Source organism: Filobasidium floriforme, assembly GCF_021052385.1.
Source record: "Filobasidium floriforme strain CBS 6241 chromosome Unknown HD553scaffold_9, whole genome shotgun sequence".
NCBI lineage: Eukaryota > Fungi > Basidiomycota > Tremellomycetes > Filobasidiales > Filobasidiaceae > Filobasidium > Filobasidium floriforme.
Window position 1 is genome coordinate 317,049 of NW_025763630.1, and position 15,409 is coordinate 332,457.

General features: G+C 52.3%; 5 protein-coding genes across 5 annotated transcripts; 1 reads left to right on the forward strand and 4 right to left on the reverse strand.

Moving 5' to 3' along the window:
• Positions 1-108: 108 nt before the first annotated feature.
• HD553DRAFT_310139 (uncharacterized protein) lies at positions 109-1,918 on the reverse strand. Its single transcript, XM_046179805.1, has 8 exons — positions 1,693-1,918; positions 1,492-1,631; positions 1,325-1,414; positions 1,171-1,249; positions 1,030-1,102; positions 793-946; positions 691-715; positions 109-622 (listed from the first exon to the last, which is right to left on the reverse strand). The coding sequence occupies exons 1-8, from the start codon at positions 1,805-1,807 to the stop codon at positions 231-233; spliced, it is 1,068 nt and encodes a 355-aa protein (XP_046037090.1). The 5' UTR covers positions 1,808-1,918; the 3' UTR covers positions 109-230.
• A 210-nt stretch (positions 1,919-2,128) lies between these two features.
• On the reverse strand, positions 2,129-4,548 carry HD553DRAFT_341532 (protein-vacuolar targeting protein; the record flags this gene model as incomplete). The annotated part of the gene is made up of 11 exons (XM_046182643.1): positions 2,129-2,269; positions 2,345-2,456; positions 2,521-2,635; positions 2,707-2,773; positions 2,832-3,040; positions 3,113-3,194; positions 3,265-3,407; positions 3,483-3,597; positions 3,682-3,865; positions 3,989-4,049; positions 4,146-4,548. 11 exons carry the CDS (start codon positions 4,546-4,548, stop codon positions 2,129-2,131), a joined length of 1,632 nt encoding a protein of 543 aa, XP_046037091.1.
• A 432-nt stretch (positions 4,549-4,980) lies between these two features.
• On the forward strand, positions 4,981-5,674 carry HD553DRAFT_310141 (uncharacterized protein). Its single transcript, XM_046179806.1, has 3 exons — positions 4,981-5,143; positions 5,224-5,336; positions 5,430-5,674. The coding sequence occupies exons 1-3, from the start codon at positions 5,120-5,122 to the stop codon at positions 5,542-5,544; spliced, it is 252 nt and encodes an 83-aa protein (XP_046037092.1). The 5' UTR covers positions 4,981-5,119; the 3' UTR covers positions 5,545-5,674.
• HD553DRAFT_310143 (uncharacterized protein) lies at positions 5,675-7,128 on the reverse strand. The gene is made up of 4 exons (XM_046179807.1): positions 6,735-7,128; positions 6,287-6,656; positions 6,155-6,211; positions 5,675-5,976 (listed from the first exon to the last, which is right to left on the reverse strand). The coding sequence occupies exons 1-4, from the start codon at positions 6,740-6,742 to the stop codon at positions 5,812-5,814; spliced, it is 600 nt and encodes a 199-aa protein (XP_046037093.1). The 5' UTR covers positions 6,743-7,128; the 3' UTR covers positions 5,675-5,811.
• A 4,643-nt stretch (positions 7,129-11,771) lies between these two features.
• On the reverse strand, positions 11,772-15,399 carry HD553DRAFT_370228 (uncharacterized protein; the record flags this gene model as incomplete). Its single annotated transcript, XM_046184166.1, has 13 exons — positions 15,227-15,399; positions 15,135-15,147; positions 15,037-15,054; positions 14,916-14,969; positions 14,676-14,830; positions 14,524-14,607; positions 14,396-14,449; positions 14,308-14,322; positions 13,544-14,236; positions 13,227-13,450; positions 12,965-13,160; positions 12,345-12,626; positions 11,772-12,275 (listed from the first exon to the last, which is right to left on the reverse strand). Exons 1-13 carry the CDS (start codon positions 15,233-15,235, stop codon positions 11,772-11,774), a joined length of 2,301 nt encoding a protein of 766 aa, XP_046037094.1. The 5' UTR covers positions 15,236-15,399.
• Positions 15,400-15,409: the final 10 nt, after the last annotated feature.

Here is a 15,409-nt window from a genome sequence, read left to right on the forward strand (position 1 = left end):
AGCTATGACGACTGCTACAATGGGAGGAAGAGACATAGGGTGCTGATCGTAGGAATGTAGGCTCATTGGAGAGGATACCGTGAGTTCGTAAAAATCGTCGTTAAAAGGCCTCAACGCAACCTATCTAGGTCCTTCGTGCGCAGCGGACAAAGTCAGAGGTGATAGTCAATCTCATGCTAGCCTCGACGTCATGCTCGCATAGTGAGGCTTACTTGGCGAAATCCACCGTGCTACTCGCTCTCATACTCTTGCGAATCATCCGCCTCGGAACCTTCCACCTGAGAGACCGGGACCTGAGACGCTAATCGCCGGCTCGCTCGTCCCCTCTCCTCTCCTTGCCTTGCAACCTCATCCCCATCTTCACTGTCTTCCTCCCCGACACTAGCTTCTGGTTCTTCTGACCCGTGTCCGTTTCCGTTCGCAGCCTCACTCCGTCTCTTCTTGCCTCGTTTCGAGGCTACGACCCTATTATCGTCCGCTTCCGAGACTGCGTCTTCCCCAATCGGTGACATCTCGATTCCTCCTTCCGCCTGAGGATCGAACGGCTGGCCGCATGCACCGCATGTCGATTTCTTTGCCTTAATCATCCTCGATTTGCAAAAGTGATGGATATGAGCTCCGCCTGGAGAATTTAGAAGAGGTCGGAAAGAGAAATCAGACCCTGATTCTCGGCTGTAGTTGACGACTCACAATCTGGCTGTTCACACTTCCACCCCTGCAAACCCCACCGAGGAAGATCGAGGAGTTAACGGAGAGCACGAAAAGAGCTTCCATCTTCCCAAGCCAGCTCACGGTCAAGACCAGATCCTTGCATTCGATCGATTTCGACGCCTTGAACGAGCACGAGTTGAGGATACTGTCACCTTCAGCAGGATCCCCATATGTTTCCCGCAACCAATCGCTAAGCTCGGCTATTGCCCGGATGCCTAGGGAATACCTTCCCCGACTATGTTGAATGGAGGTTTGATGGTTCACCTAGCCCTTTAGCCAAGATGTTATTTCTTGTGAAGTTGTGGAGGTCAGACTCACGATGACTTCGCGAGCCAGCCCCGCGATACGAGAGCTCGAAGCAACGCCTCTGCATTAGTCTTCGGTATCGGAGCTTCAGGGTAAAGAAGTCACAAGAATCAGAAGGGAGATGGATAGAGAAGAATCGCATCGCCTGCTCACTGTCCAGTCCGCTTGCAGTCTGCAGAGCCTGTTTCGAGCCGATAGAGTTGGCTGGGTATGAGTCGACCACTTGCAACACCTATATATGATAATCAAGGTCAATCCCCTTACGAATAAGCTTCCATAGTAGACGATAGTCTGATAAAGAACTCACAATCTCTCGGTAGTAACTGATCTCCAAAGGCGAGAGGTCCGAAACGGCTTTGGACAGTTCGTTCGCGTCCGCCAACGGTCTTTTGTTCACCTGTCGAGCATCAATATGTATATCAAGTCGAGTGAGTCTCTGTGACCTATGTATCAGAGGATCATAATCGCGCTCACCAAACATATCCAATGTCGCTTCGTGTCGTTCTGTTCGGGAAACCTTCGGATGTCCAGATCGAGCCTTATAATCTTGTTTTGCAGGTCTTGTAATAATTGTTGTAACTCTTTAGAGACGCTCGCAGATCCAAACTCTCTACCTGCTTGCGTAGCTTCAGCAACAGGTTTGTCATCGAAACACCGGAGGACCCTGAAGCTCACCCTTGACGGCCAGATAGGCTCTCCTGTACAGTTCGTTCGCTGTTTCTTGCTCGACGGCTCGGCGTGACATCAGAGTCTGCAACATCACCCTGTGCAGATCACCGTACGGAGCCATGATTTGTTGATCTTTTGCGCAGACCTCTTTCTCTTGAATCGAGCTGAATTTCGCCTAGGTAGTCAGTCGAGGCTCTTCTGACTGCGTAGATGCGAAGGTCATAGATAGCTCGGTAGCTCGGTAAGACGAAGTAGGCAAGGCGATAACCCGTATAACCCGAGAATCAAGATCAAGAAGGGTGCATCGCATTCCATTACCGGAACCTTTTTCTGCCTCCGACGCGACGCGATTCTCCAACGGACATATAAGATTGATCATGATGTCCATGACGATTTGCGCTTCGCGATATATGCAATCTCACGTTTCAGCCTGAAATGCTACCTAAAACACCGGAGCTTCTCTCAAGAACATCCATGCCTCCTGTTTCCGGACCCATCTTGCGACTGCATTTGCCGCTGCTACAGCCGCGCTTTTCGGCAGATGAGCGTCTACCGCCACATATAGCTCGAACGATGGAGTGATCTGGCGGCCCGTGAATATATGTTTTCAGCATGCAGCATGCACTTCGTTTCCCGAAGACATCGAGAATACACTCACCCAACCCAAACATGCTTCTGAATCGGTTCGGATGAAAGCTTGTTTCAGCGGTTCCGCTTGGCCTGATCGCGCATGTATCCCATCGTATAGACGTTGATATATGGTCACCAGCCTGTCATAATCGTTGAAATCGTATCAGCCTTGCACCGTTGACGCATCGCAGACGTTCCACTCACCGCCGCCTAGCAAGATTTGGCTCGTCGTACGGCGCTTCCCACACTGGCATCGTGACCTGCACGTTCTGACGAGATTTATACCAGAAATGCCGCAGCCCTGGATAACCCGGATCGACTGTTGCACGACGGTATTCAGCTTGAAAATATCGAAATCGCGAACATGTAGGCCAGAAGGGCAATACTTACTGCAAAGATAGGGATCCGCCAGACCAGCCATCTCTAGTTTGCTGAACATGTTGTCCATTTCCAATTTCTGCACATATCACGTCAATCACATCGAGCCTCTGCCTAACTGGCTGTTCGAAGCTCACCTTGACCACGCTCTTCTTCCATGCCTGGAGCGGCTCAAACCCCTCCCGATCCGCACTAACAAATATCAAGCCGATGTTATCCTTGACGTAATCGATCAAGGCGTAAACGAACCCGTTGGGATTGAATTTGGGTAGACAGAGGGGAAGCCATGTTTCTGATGATTTTAGGCCTGGGGACGATCGGAGCACGTTCATGAGAAGATGTAGATCTGCAATACAAGAGGTGGAGCGTGGTTCCGGGTGAGGTCATGTCAATCGTGTCGCGCATGACTTAGACCTACCGGTTGGATGTATAGAATGTTTCCGTGGTCTGAGCAGCGTGACGACCTTGTCATTGACCAGCAATAAGACATACAGAAGATCCTATAGACGAATCCAAACAAGTCAGTATCCGGGCACATCGAGCCCGACATTGCTTTGAAGTTCATCTTACGCTGATCTTGTCGGTGGGCGCTAAAGCTTGCCCAGCTGCATCCCTCAGCGCTGGTGCCATCCTCATAGGCTGTAGAGCCGAAGTCATGAACGTCAAGTCCATCTGCATATCATTTAAGAGAGTATGGAGAGATGTCTCGGTGCCTGAACGATACGATCATCAGACCCGATTTCAGATGATATATACTGGTTCAAAGAGCAAGCTTTAGATGCACTCACCTTCCAACAGACGCCGCAAATTGAAGTTGCTTTGCCTGGCGAACACCTTTTTCAGTTGTACCTCGGTTACGATGGATAGCAACTGCAAATGTAAAAGCTCCAGATGCGTCCTCAGCTGTTTCATCATAAAGAAACAAGCCTCGAATCAGCTCGATCTCATCTGGATTTCGCCCTGAGCTATAAGGAGCCAGAAACTCACGACAAAATCCGGTTCTCCCCAGTCCGAAGTACCGAACAGATAAACCGGTGAGCGGAGCAGGAAGACGATCTTATGCCTCCCCCGCTTTATCGAGCGGAGTTTATCCTCAGATTCCGCGTAGATGGAGATGAGCGCTTGGATGACGCCCATCATGTTTGTCGTTTGGTCTTCTTCGACTTCTAGGCTGAGCCGTGAGTACACAGATGGTTGATACAAGTAAGTTTTGGAATGGGATGATATCAGTAGGATGTTTGTGTGTTTGATCACTGAGCCGAGCGATGTTGAACGGGTGGAAGAGACGACTGACGAATCGAAGACCGGTTTCCCCGCATGAGTCAGGATGTAATACCGGCGAGGAGAAAATCCAACTGTCGCAGGAGATAAACATGATCGCCAATCTTAGACAAATCAACCCGCAGATTTTGCACATGTCGACATATGGCAAAGCTTTGTTTTGGACTCACCTTCCCTCTCTTTACCCTTCCCGTTGCCCAAAACCATACCCCTATCGGTACCCTTTGCCTCGCCATTTCCCGAGATGTTTGGCGATAGAGTTGGAGACAAAGTCGGTTTTGAGATCGGGTTCGTAGTCAGATCCCGGCTGATCAACCTCTTCAAGCCTATCCTAGCATCAGCGAGATTCGAACCCCCAGCTTCGGTTCCCGTCCCGTTCTGCTCGACCGACTCAGGCTGGATTTCCCGGCTTGGGGAAGAAGATAACGAAGGCGATAGAGAAGAGGTGGAATTTCCTGTACTACTTGGTGATAGCCCGCGACTTCGTGACCTGATCGATCCTTCCTTCTGCCCCAAGTACAAGCTCGGCGTTCGGCTCCTCGACGGTCCAGCTTGAGGAATCCCTAGTGACATCTCTCCCCCTCTTCCTCCTATCGGGTCAAGCATAGTTCCGCCATCATCATTATCAGCTCTAAGTCCGCTTTGTCCAGCATGATCTTTGGACAGCCGGACGGTCGATGTCGAGCTGCTTGATGCTACACGAAGCAGAGAGGGAGAAATGAGATGCGACGCAGTTGAGGCCGTTGTGGCAGTCGTTCCCGAACGTGATCGAGCCGGATTTGCTCGGGTCGGTGTGGTAAGAGTCTCTGCCATCACTCTTTCATCGCTAGTCCTGTCAGGGTATAGGATGATACCTGGATATATCGGTGTCGGGGTTGTAAGGTTGCCGATCAAGATACTACATGGCCTAACTTGTGCAGCTGCGACCTCCACCTCAAGCGGGTCGTCATCGGATCATCCCGATCAACCCTGCGACCTGCGACCTGGTACATACAACCTATGCATCTACCTCCAAGCTCCATATTGTATATGTTGTTAACAACAGCTCGAAGCAAGAGACTTACCACATTGAGCTAGGGCTGTGACTCGACTGCACAGGTTATCTCTCACGGCGGAATATCATCAACTGGAAATACTGCCCAACATGTCCTCCTACACCCAAGCCCAGGCAAGTAGACTGACCTCCCGCTCATGCCACCACCTTCGACCAGCCTCACTGACAATGTATTTTTCATTGTCGTCCCACAGGAGCTCTTCCTCTCCTCCTCACCTACGACCTCCCCGCTTCCCGTATCAGCCTTACCTACAATCGCGTTCCTCACGCTGGCAGCCTCTTTCGTCCTGACCTTTTGGTTCACCACGTACGTCCAGGATCCCTTTGATCAGCATTTATAACTTCGCTCACTCACCTGAAACCCTTTCCTTGTGCTCTGACAACTCTTAATATGACATAGTCTGCCCCCGAAGGCTCGATCGATACCCCTCGAGATCTTCTCTGCTCTCGGAGCTTCTTCCCTGGCCGGGATTGGCGCAGTGGCCCTCTTCTGTACCGTCGGCGTATACGTCTAAGGAAGTCGGAGTGATGGGTTGGATGAAGGAAACGGTCGGATGGACCACAACACCCCGACCTAGCGTCAATTTGATCTAGAGTGTGTTGTACAAAAAGAGTTGGCGATTTACAGCGTTCACAAATCTAGAAATTCGTCATTATTATAGCGGTCTCGAAAGCGTCCAATACAATCCACCCCTAGAACTTCCTTCGACCGTCATACGGCCATCTCCGTTCTCCTGGAGTTGTCTGCAATCCTACATTGGAGTCTCCACCCACTTGTCCCCCTACCCAACCGTTTTCCGCTTGAACCAGACCACGATAAAGATCCAGAGGACCAATATCAGGAATAACATGAACCAACACCAATTTCCCCCCTGTTTCTTGGCCATCTTGTTCATCCGCTTGAAAGTCCCGCCTAGGAGGGTGGATGTCGAGGTGAATGCGTCGGTCTGCAGGTGTGACAGTGGGTAATGATTATGAGGTCGGCGGTGGAGGGGAGAGGCAGGATGTGAAATGGACGTGACAGACCAACATGAGGGAGAAAGGGTCGTGGGTGAATATAGAGATCAAAGATGGAGGAGTGAGCAACGAATACGAATCAGTCGAGGGAGATCGGGAAAGACTTGCCATCGATCCGAGCTCCATATTCGACTGCCGGACTTCATCCCCAATCCCAACCGTGATCTAACATGACATATACCACGGCTAGATCAGCAGCTCCTCATGCGCCGCGCAATCTCAACCCTCGACCATACTTACATCTTTCAACAGCTTCACCCTCCCTAAAAGCCCTTCCAACTTTTCGTCGTTCTGCCTCTCCACCTCGTGTGCCGACCTAGAATGCGAGTATGCTCCGCCTCCTCCTGTTGACGCTCCATAGGGACTCTCCGCATACGAGTTTGACGGTATTGACGTCGGCGTACCCCTCCCGCTTCCGGGTGCAGAATACGGATGACCGTAGAGGTTTTGTCTAGCATTCCCAGTTCCTCCGGACAAAGACCCTGAAGCGTGGGCGTTGGGGAGTAAGACGGGACCGGAGGCATAGTTGGAATTCGATGAAGAGGGACGAGGAGTGGTGGAGGTCGATGGGTTGGAGGTGTAGGCGTTTCGGTGGGTGGTGGATGTTAGCCTATAGCAATAGCAGATCAGAAGAGGTGAGCGTGCCGTGAAGGTATTTGCCGGTAGATAAGAGAAGAGTTCGCCTTACCGGCTCATGGTTGCAACAGAATCTCTTGCCTGCTCGTCCACTTTGGTTGTAATGACGTCTTACACGTCACCTCACCGGTACGAAGTTCCAAGGTGATCCGGGCCAGTCTTCGAAGGGAATGTCAGAACTGATGCCGACCCCGTCGTGATGATACGCTTTTTCCTGACGAGATCCCGTATCTAAAGTGATCCAGAACGTTGCGATGTAGCTTGGTGATCGGGAGACGAAAGTGCACAGGTCCAAACGTTCAAAACAAGTCGACAAAGTGAACCAACGAGCCTAACACGGTACGGTTGCGGGGGCAGGTCCGGGCAGGCCGGCATAGAGACATGTCACGTGATCGAGTGCTTAGTCAGCACAACGGGGGAGCATTCAAGGGTTCCCCGCACAGGGGATCAGCGCGCGCCGGTTAAGATTTTTTGGGGTAGGATAAGGGTAGGATAAGAAGCGACGGTTAAGCATTTAGCTTAACGGGCCCTTATCCGACCCCCATGGATTTGGACGCGGGGGTCTTTTGCCTTCGTGGCGCCTGTCTGTAATATGATCAAGTCGATCATCACTTCTTACCCCTATTTCGCTGCAAGCCCGTATGCTAGTTGCTAGTTAGTGGTACAATAAGACTACCATCATATTACCGTTCCAGATGTCGGTATCCGCCTTTCCGACTCCTCCCGACTACTCCCGCCGCAGTATCGCTATGCTTGAGGCCCAGGTGGTGAGCGAATTATCAGTCCCTTAACCGACTCTTATCCTTGCTCCTCAACAGCCCCTTAACAGACTAGGACTCTGCCTATGCAGCCACTGTTCCCGCCGAGGCAGGGTTATTACTGGAAGAAAATATCTGGCTCATATCCGGCGCTTAGCAGGAGAGGCAGAAGAGCGGCAGTACCTACTTAATGAAATACAGAACAGCCAACTCCCCCCCGCCGTACCACCTGATCTCGACATCCCCTCCTCTCCAACTCAGCCCTATCACCCCCCTACTGAACCACTTGGTGGTACGTTAAGCCCCTCGCAATACGGCCCTTTTGATACCCCCTTCGATGGTATTTCGCTGGACGATCCCGGCCACCTTAATCAATCACCGACATCCGAAAACGACCCACAACGCACCCTTAACCCTCCAGATAACCCCCCCGATATGCCCCCCCCTGAGCCAGCTCTACCTTATATCCCCGAGCTCCATGATTACCTGGACGATTGGCCCTACGACATACCTTCGGTCTTAGTCAATCCTTGGGATACCGAGCCCTTGTCGGACTACATAGGCCTCGACCAAGTCCAGGACAGCACAACCTTCATGGAACGCTTGATTTACACCTACGCTATTCTCATCGAAGCTGCGGGCGCAGCCAGAACCCTAATTCACTTCTTTCTCAGGGGGGCCCTTAACCTGGTCGATAGCACCCGGTTAATGGTCAACAGTGATGCACCCTCCCTACTCAGCGACTCGCCGGCACAAACCCTTCGGACTGTTCATCGGAAAACCGGCACCTATGTGCCCAATATCGTACACCCTGTGTGTCCGAATATGCTCTGCCATGAGGTTCTGTACGACGTCACATCACCAGTTTCATATTCAGCCGTTGGCTCAGCCCGACTACCGGCCAACCTGCCTCTTAACTGCCCCGCATGTGGCCAGGTAATGGACGGAGAGAAAGGCAACGTCCCCCTGGACTTTTCACGTATACCCTTACGCTATCAGCTTGAACGAGTTCTGGCTCATCCAGGTATGGAAGACCTAGCGTTTAACTGGCAGGATAGGCGTCAGTTAGCAGTCCGCTGGGACGAGGCCACTTGTCCCGCCGAGTCGATCTTGCATGACCAATGGGATGGTGAAGTACTTGAGCGAATCCTAGGACCGGACGGTAACCCACTCTTACACGACCCCCCTAGGCCTGGAGATGTCCCCGTTATCTACTTGAATCTCTACCTGGATTGGGTCAACCGTTCATCATCGATGATGTCGACGCCGTACTCTGTTGGACATATCTCACTCCAAATCGTCAATTTCCCGCAAGGTTTGAGGTCAGTTCAGAGTATGATAATGCCTATTGGCATTATTCCCGGTATGTATCTTTGCGCTCATTGCAACTTGTTCGATCTGCCAACATAAAATTTCTAACTGGCCCTTATCTTGCTGTCTATAGGTCCGCGAGAGCCCCGACACGTCAATTACCATAAATTCCTTATGCCGCTGGTAATGGAGTTACGCCAGGCTTGGTTTCAGCCAGTTTCGATTCGGACTCCCAAGTTTCCTAACGGACGGTTATGTCACCTTGCACTGGCCGCCGTGTGCGCCGATAGGCCTGCTGCTATCGGCCTGATAGGAGCTTCGTCACAAGCTCGTAAATCTGATGTGTGCACTCGCTGCCATGCCACACACGATCGTCTGGCCTTTACACAGGGTAAGTCTGACCAGACAGGGGTAGGATAGTTGTTGGATAATTTTAACGGCATGGACCTTAGATTTTCCCCTTCGCGATTCGCATCATCACTGCCAGGGTATCTTATTCGGAGAAGAAGCCGGCTTATCTGCCATACGACAGGCCCGTCAAGAGCACGATAACGAGCAGGCTGCTCTTTCCAACCAAGCCGAGGCTAAACGAAACGACTGGGCTCAGTTACCCCGAACTACTAGGGGACCCAAACCACCCCCTTATCGGCCCATCAAATTCACTTCAACCATGGCTAAAGACGCCCTCAATCGGTCCCCTTATGCGGATGTTAAGGGTCACCTATCGGCCCTTATGTTGCTGCCGTATTTCGACAAGTTCAGGTGTACCGTCTTCGATGCCATGCATAACCTGCTTCAAGGCAACGACAAAACCTACCTCTGGAAGTGCCTTTGTGTGGGCAAATACGGGACCGTTAACGAGCCGGACAACGACGACGACTCTGAAGTCGATTCGACTGACGGGGAGCTATTCCCTGAGCCCATCGTCAGGCCGACATTTAATCCACCCTTATCGAGCACCATAGCACCTGCATTATCCCCCGCTGTTCTGGACGACTCAATGACCCTGGAGGAGGCCATGGCTGCATCGCAGGCATCCGCTGAACCGTCGACCTCTATGGCGCCTCCCAGACCACCCTCTAACCCACCCTTATCACGTCCGACAAGGGTCAACCCAACCAGACGGGCAAAAGAGGTCTTGAAGCCGGTCTTTACCCCTGCAAACCTTGTCGCCATAAGTAAAGCCATTCGTCAGGTATGGGATCCTTAATGGCGCCTTGTCTCGTCATACAAGAGGCTGATAAGCGTACGTGACAAGGTGGTGCTTCCTACAGGCATATATGAAGCAATCCCCTCAGGCTTCCTCGACATCAAGGGCGGAACCAAGACGTCTGCCCAGTGGAGAACCTGGACGGAGGTTTATGTGCCCCTTATCTGGCCAGATATCTGGCAGATGAACAGAAACATACCGCCTGGCCACCGAGATCATAACCCGGCTTTGACGGACAGCGAACTGCGGTGCTCCCTGCTCTTATCGGAGGTTAATGTGGTCGCATTGAGGCCCAATATCAGTCGAACACAGGTGGCCGTATTGCGGACTTTGATCCGGCAGTGGCAAGATCTCGTCTTCCTCCTACATCCAGGAATACAACGGACCCGTAACTGGCATCAAATCGCCCATATAGTGGACGACATACTGCTACATGGACCTGTGTATTCGACTTGGGTCTTTGCTGCAGAGCGCCTCGGCAAATTACTCAAGCAGATTAACACCAATGGTAAACAGATCGAAACTACCCTGTTACAGGCCCAATATCGGTCCGCTACGGCTGCTCTGCTCCATGCATTGTTAGTGGCCGGTGCAACAACTCCTGCGGAACGCTTAGCTGCCGCCAATCTGACCCGTATCAGGGAGGATACAACAGAACGGGGTACAGCAGCCGCAGAGTTTCTCGACCAAATGATCACCGATCTAGACGAACTCGAAACTGGGGTTAATCTGGCGTTCTCAGCGCCCAGTAACGCTACGTTAAAGCCCACACATGGAACCGCCCAAGCCATATCAGCTCGCGCATGGCCTGCAATACAGAAACGGCTCAAACTAGAAGATCCTGATCACGATTACTTATTAGAGGGTGATCCTGCCATTAACCGGCTGTCAGCCCGTCAGTTAATTGTCCGTCAAAAGTCGACCCGCTACACCGGACTCAAAGGCCCCACAAAGCGATTCCGAGTGTGGAATGACAAATCAGGCGATTATCGGACCTGTAACCTGGCAGAATACAGGGATACTCTCTTCCACTTTCAACAAATGGCATCGGTCTACGACCCTGTGAAAGTCGCTTCAGGTGACGATCTCTGTCTTATCGCAGGACTATACGACGTTGAGGTGACCAACCATGAGGCCGTTATCCAACAGCGCTTGTGGCTCATCTTCCGGCAAGCTGTCAGTTATGCGATGCCTCCCACTGCCGGCAATCCCTATCAATGTCTTATCGATCAGTGAGGAAACCCTTAACTGCCCCCTCAACGGATCGATAGCTGATGGTTAGCATATACAGCTCTCGCTTGGAGGTACGGTTGTACCAATCTAGAACATTTCGGCAATCTCTTGAGGCGATCCCCTTGGACGCCTTCATAATGGCAGGATTACGCCCTGTATCTCTGACCGAATTGAGGCCCGATAAAGGCCCGATAACGCATTCCTCGTCGCCCCCTATCTGGGCTGTTCAAGCGTGTACAAGAGTCTGAAGTCAAGGGACAATATTGATGGTATGGTCAAGGAGACAAACCGGACCGTTAACAAGCCTCTATCGGTCGCTATTTACAACCGACATCTGCCTGTCTAGATTAGTGCCCTTCCTCCTCGCCAACTTGTTGTCAATCGGGTATTAAAACCATCGGCCCTGCATAACAGCCTTGTATGTGGCTTGTAACTCACCCCTAACCTTGTCGTTTTGTATTTTCCTTTTTTTTGTAGTTTTTTTTTTTTTGCGTAAGTCGATTCCCCGCTGTCGTAAGAATATAACGGGCCTTTACCCATCTCAAACCCACCCCCATAGACCATCGATCGAGCCTGGTTAAGCGGCCAGAGCCCCGGTCAACGCCTCCGCTTGAGCCTCCAGCGCGGCCGCATCAGCTACGGCGTACTCGACGGCCAGGGCCAAGATCTCGGCATTAGTCTTATCGGGCACTTGACAGGCCCTTAACTGGGTGGATCTCGCCCAGGTCTGCTTGTGCTCAGCGAGCGCGTTCGGACCGTTCACCAACTCCTCGAGCGTCGGTCGCTCTGCGTGACTTGCCGGTACAGGAGGATCCGGGTATATCAACGCCCACAAAGCGGGCTTTTGGGCCGCCCATATCGCGGCGGTTTGGGGTCGGATCATCGACCGATAAACAATCGCACCGGTAGCAGCGGGATCCGGCCTGGTTGGGTCGCCAGCCAAAGGTGCCCTTAACTCCTCCGTTTTGGGGTCGGTTTGAGGCCACATACGCCTTGGAGAGACCCATCGTGTGCGGTACAGGGGCTGGTTCCTGTTCTTCTCCTCAGACATTGCGTCGAGATAGGAAGCCGCAGCGATGCACTGTTATAGGAGACATATGCGGCAGGTTAAGCGTCGGTTTATGGCCAGTTAAGTAATGATTCGACTTACCTCGTCAGAGAGCCAATACGGCCAGTTCAGCTCATAACAACCGTCGGCCAGGGCTGCATTGCCACCGAAGGAGTATCGGCGCCATACCTTCCAGCTATCCGTCTCGATAAGGGCCGGTTGATTGGCCGGCTGTTGAAGGACGGGGAACCTTCGGTTCTGGCGGTCATCGCACTGCCACAACGTCGGCGAGAACAGCGGTGCCCTTAACAGAGCGTAAACTGGGGCCTTTCGACACAGGTTGGGAGGGGACTGAGGCCAGATCTTGTACCTGTCATCGGATATCTGTGAGGAAGTAACGGAGAGAGACAACAAGAACGACGGTAAGCCTGCATATAAGGCCTGGCAGCCGACCTGCCGGGTCTTGGGGTAATAAGGTCGCGGGACTGGGGAAAGGTAACGGTAGGCATAGCGATGTAATAACGGATGCCTAACTACTACAAGGTACTAGTTAGACGTCTACGAGAACATCTCCTAAAAGGTCTCCGAGAGGGTCTCCGAGAGGGTCTCCGAACGAGACCCCGAGGCGACGCGCACCGTAGGTCGCGCGTCACGTGACGCCTATAATACTGCATGATAACCGACCCTAAACTCACGTCTATCGTGTCTGTTAAAGGACTCACATGACCTCGCTTGCGATTCACCAGACGCGCGAGATGGACGCCTCCTTCTTCAGCACTCGTGGGACGGACGCCAGACCGGTTCTTGCAGTACTTGATAATGAGCGGTTTAAGGTCATTTACCGTGGGCCTGTCCCCGTTGGTCATCTTCCAGGTGTTGACGACGCGAGCGGCGACCTCGTTGACAAAGGGAGACCACCTGATCGAACGTTTATCTCGATGGTTAGTGGTAGGATAAAGGCATGATAAGTGATGTGCTGCTGACCGTTCTTCTCCGATCTTCTTCCACTCAGGCCTCCAAACGCTCCTTGTCCCACCCATAGCCAGTTCGACATCGATCTGTTGAGGGCCCGGTAAGCCAGTGTCCTCGTCGTCTTCCTCGTGTGAGGGCCATTCTCCATCCGGGAGATAACCTGGCTCGCTGATAGAATCACCGTCCCAGGTACCTCTCATCCCGATTAGTTCCTTGACAGCATAATGGCAAGCGTACTGTTGACAAGGTGTTAGCGGACCAGATAAGCGGTGGATAAGGCAAGTGTTAGCGGACCAGATAAGCGGTAGATAAGGCTACGCTATACTCACCGACCACTTGGTGTTGGTACGGGTGCGCGATCGCTTGTCTGGGGAGACGTGGGACGAGTGAGTGGGAGCCGGGGGATTAGCCGACTGGTTAGAGGTCCCCGAAGGGCCGGCTACAGGGCCGCTGTTGTTCAAGTTCGTGGGGTCGTTGAAGATCCCAAGCACAATCGCACGCAGCTCGGCATCGGTCTTGAGGGCGGACTTCAAACCGGACAGATTGATGCCTCTTGACGAGGGAGTTTGAGGTCCGCTAGAGGTCGGATTGGCATTGGCGGTGGACCCTAACGCAGGGTTATCGGACCCTTGGTTGAGGGCGCGTAAGCGGCGTCCAGTGTCGTCGACGTGATTGTGGAGTTGAGCCTCGATATCGTTGATCTTCGTCTCAAACTCCTCCCTGTCTAGAAGTCGACCTCTCGACTGGACCTGCTGCAGCATCGAAAGAACCTTAACCGACCTAAAACCGGCCACTAACTCCCCCGATAAGGCCACCAATTCGTCTAGGACACCTTCGAGGGAATGGACGACCGACGATAGCTTCTGGGTGTTGGGAGTGGGGCCGACAGGTACGACCTTGTCTCGACGCTCAATAACCGCCGCGTAACGGGCCTCAAACAGCCTGATTTGGGCTTGGAGACTTTGGACGATGTCCTTAGGGGTGACAGTCGAACCGGTGATGTGGGGAAACCGACCCATATCCTGAGGTTATGGAGCACGTTAAGAGGTAGTTAGTACCCATCTAATTTCCTTCACCGAAGGAATCTGCTTACAGTGTCGGTTCGCGGCTGAGAGAGAGGCGACAGTGAGAGGGTGAGTTAGCAGTCATATAAGCCATTGTTAACCCCTAAGCTGACATACGACTTTGAAGTTGGCTGCCCGAAGATCGTCGGTGGTTGCCTTGCGCTTCAAATTCTAAACCAAGCGTGAAGATGCCACAGTCTTATCAGAGTGGTTAAGCGTGTGATAGGAGATAGGTAGGAACATACGTTTTGCTGAACCGCCTTTATCGCTAGTCTGGCTGCCTTTCGTTCGGCCTTGGCTTTCTTCTTCGCTAGCCTCTTTGCGTCAGCCTATACGACACCGAACGGGGGAGTAAGCCACCAGATAAGAGTGCTATAAGACCGGCCTATGGGCTTACCTGTTCGACAGTTAATAGCTCGTCGGCGGATATGTCACTACTATCGCCCGGGTTTGTAGTCGCATCGGAGTCGGTTAACTCATCCACCTCGACGGTGGGGTTGTCGAAGTTGGGATCGATGCCCTCTTCTTCAAGCTCTTCACCTGTAGGTCGGACTGTAGACAGGTAGCGGCAGGATATACGGTCAGCTAAGGGAACGATATGGGTTAGTTAGAGAGCGTGATATGGTTCTGAACTGACCCGGCTGCTTCCCCTTCTCAACACGAATGACACCCGTGTTGGGAGCACCACCACCTATCGGAGCAATAGCTGACCGTAAGCGACCTGGCCAAGAGACAGTTTCGGGTAGCTTTTTACTTACCTGCAGCACCGTTCTCTTCTAGATGAACATGATGAGGGCAAACGTGGTTGTTAATGTGAGTCGATACGGGTGGTATAAGTGTTTGTTAAGGTACTGACGGGTTCCATCATTCTGACCGACATGAGACCACCCCGAGGACATCAGTCAGAGTCTAAAGCGACTGGATAGATGCAAGGTAAGGGGTACATACAGCAGACATCGTTTGACGTGGGCTTATACTTGTTTTTTAGCTTCTTGGTGATTTTTAGGCTTCTTCGAGGTTCTTGGTGAGTTTTGGGCGTAAACGGACGGTTGTTGGAGTGAAAACGGGGTCGTGAGGGGTTCGTAAGGGGGTCGTTAGGTCGTACACAGGATTAGGAGAGGTAGGGGGGAC

Excerpts from the sequence above, each read along its gene's own strand:
- HD553DRAFT_310139 (XM_046179805.1), bottom strand. The coding sequence starts at position 1,807 with ATGGCTCCGTACGGTGATCTGCACAGGGTGATGTTGCAGACTCTGATG. Across the intron at positions 1,250-1,324 it reads TCAGTTACTACCGAGAGATT|GTGTTGCAAGTGGTCGACTC; the intron begins GTGAGTTCTTTA and ends TATCATATATAG. Across the intron at positions 623-690 it reads GAAGTGTGAACAGCCAGATT|GCGGAGCTCATATCCATCAC; the intron begins GTGAGTCGTCAA and ends TAAATTCTCCAG.
- HD553DRAFT_310141 (XM_046179806.1), top strand. The coding sequence starts at position 5,120 with ATGTCCTCCTACACCCAAGCCCAG. Across the intron at positions 5,144-5,223 it reads CCTCCTACACCCAAGCCCAG|GAGCTCTTCCTCTCCTCCTC; the intron begins GCAAGTAGACTG and ends GTCGTCCCACAG. Across the intron at positions 5,337-5,429 it reads CTGACCTTTTGGTTCACCAC|TCTGCCCCCGAAGGCTCGAT; the intron begins GTACGTCCAGGA and ends AATATGACATAG.
- HD553DRAFT_310143 (XM_046179807.1), bottom strand. Across the intron at positions 6,212-6,286 it reads GGGTGAAGCTGTTGAAAGAT|ATCACGGTTGGGATTGGGGA; the intron begins GTAAGTATGGTC and ends ATGTCATGTTAG. Across the intron at positions 5,977-6,154 it reads ATATGGAGCTCGGATCGATG|ACCGACGCATTCACCTCGAC; the intron begins GCAAGTCTTTCC and ends TCACACCTGCAG.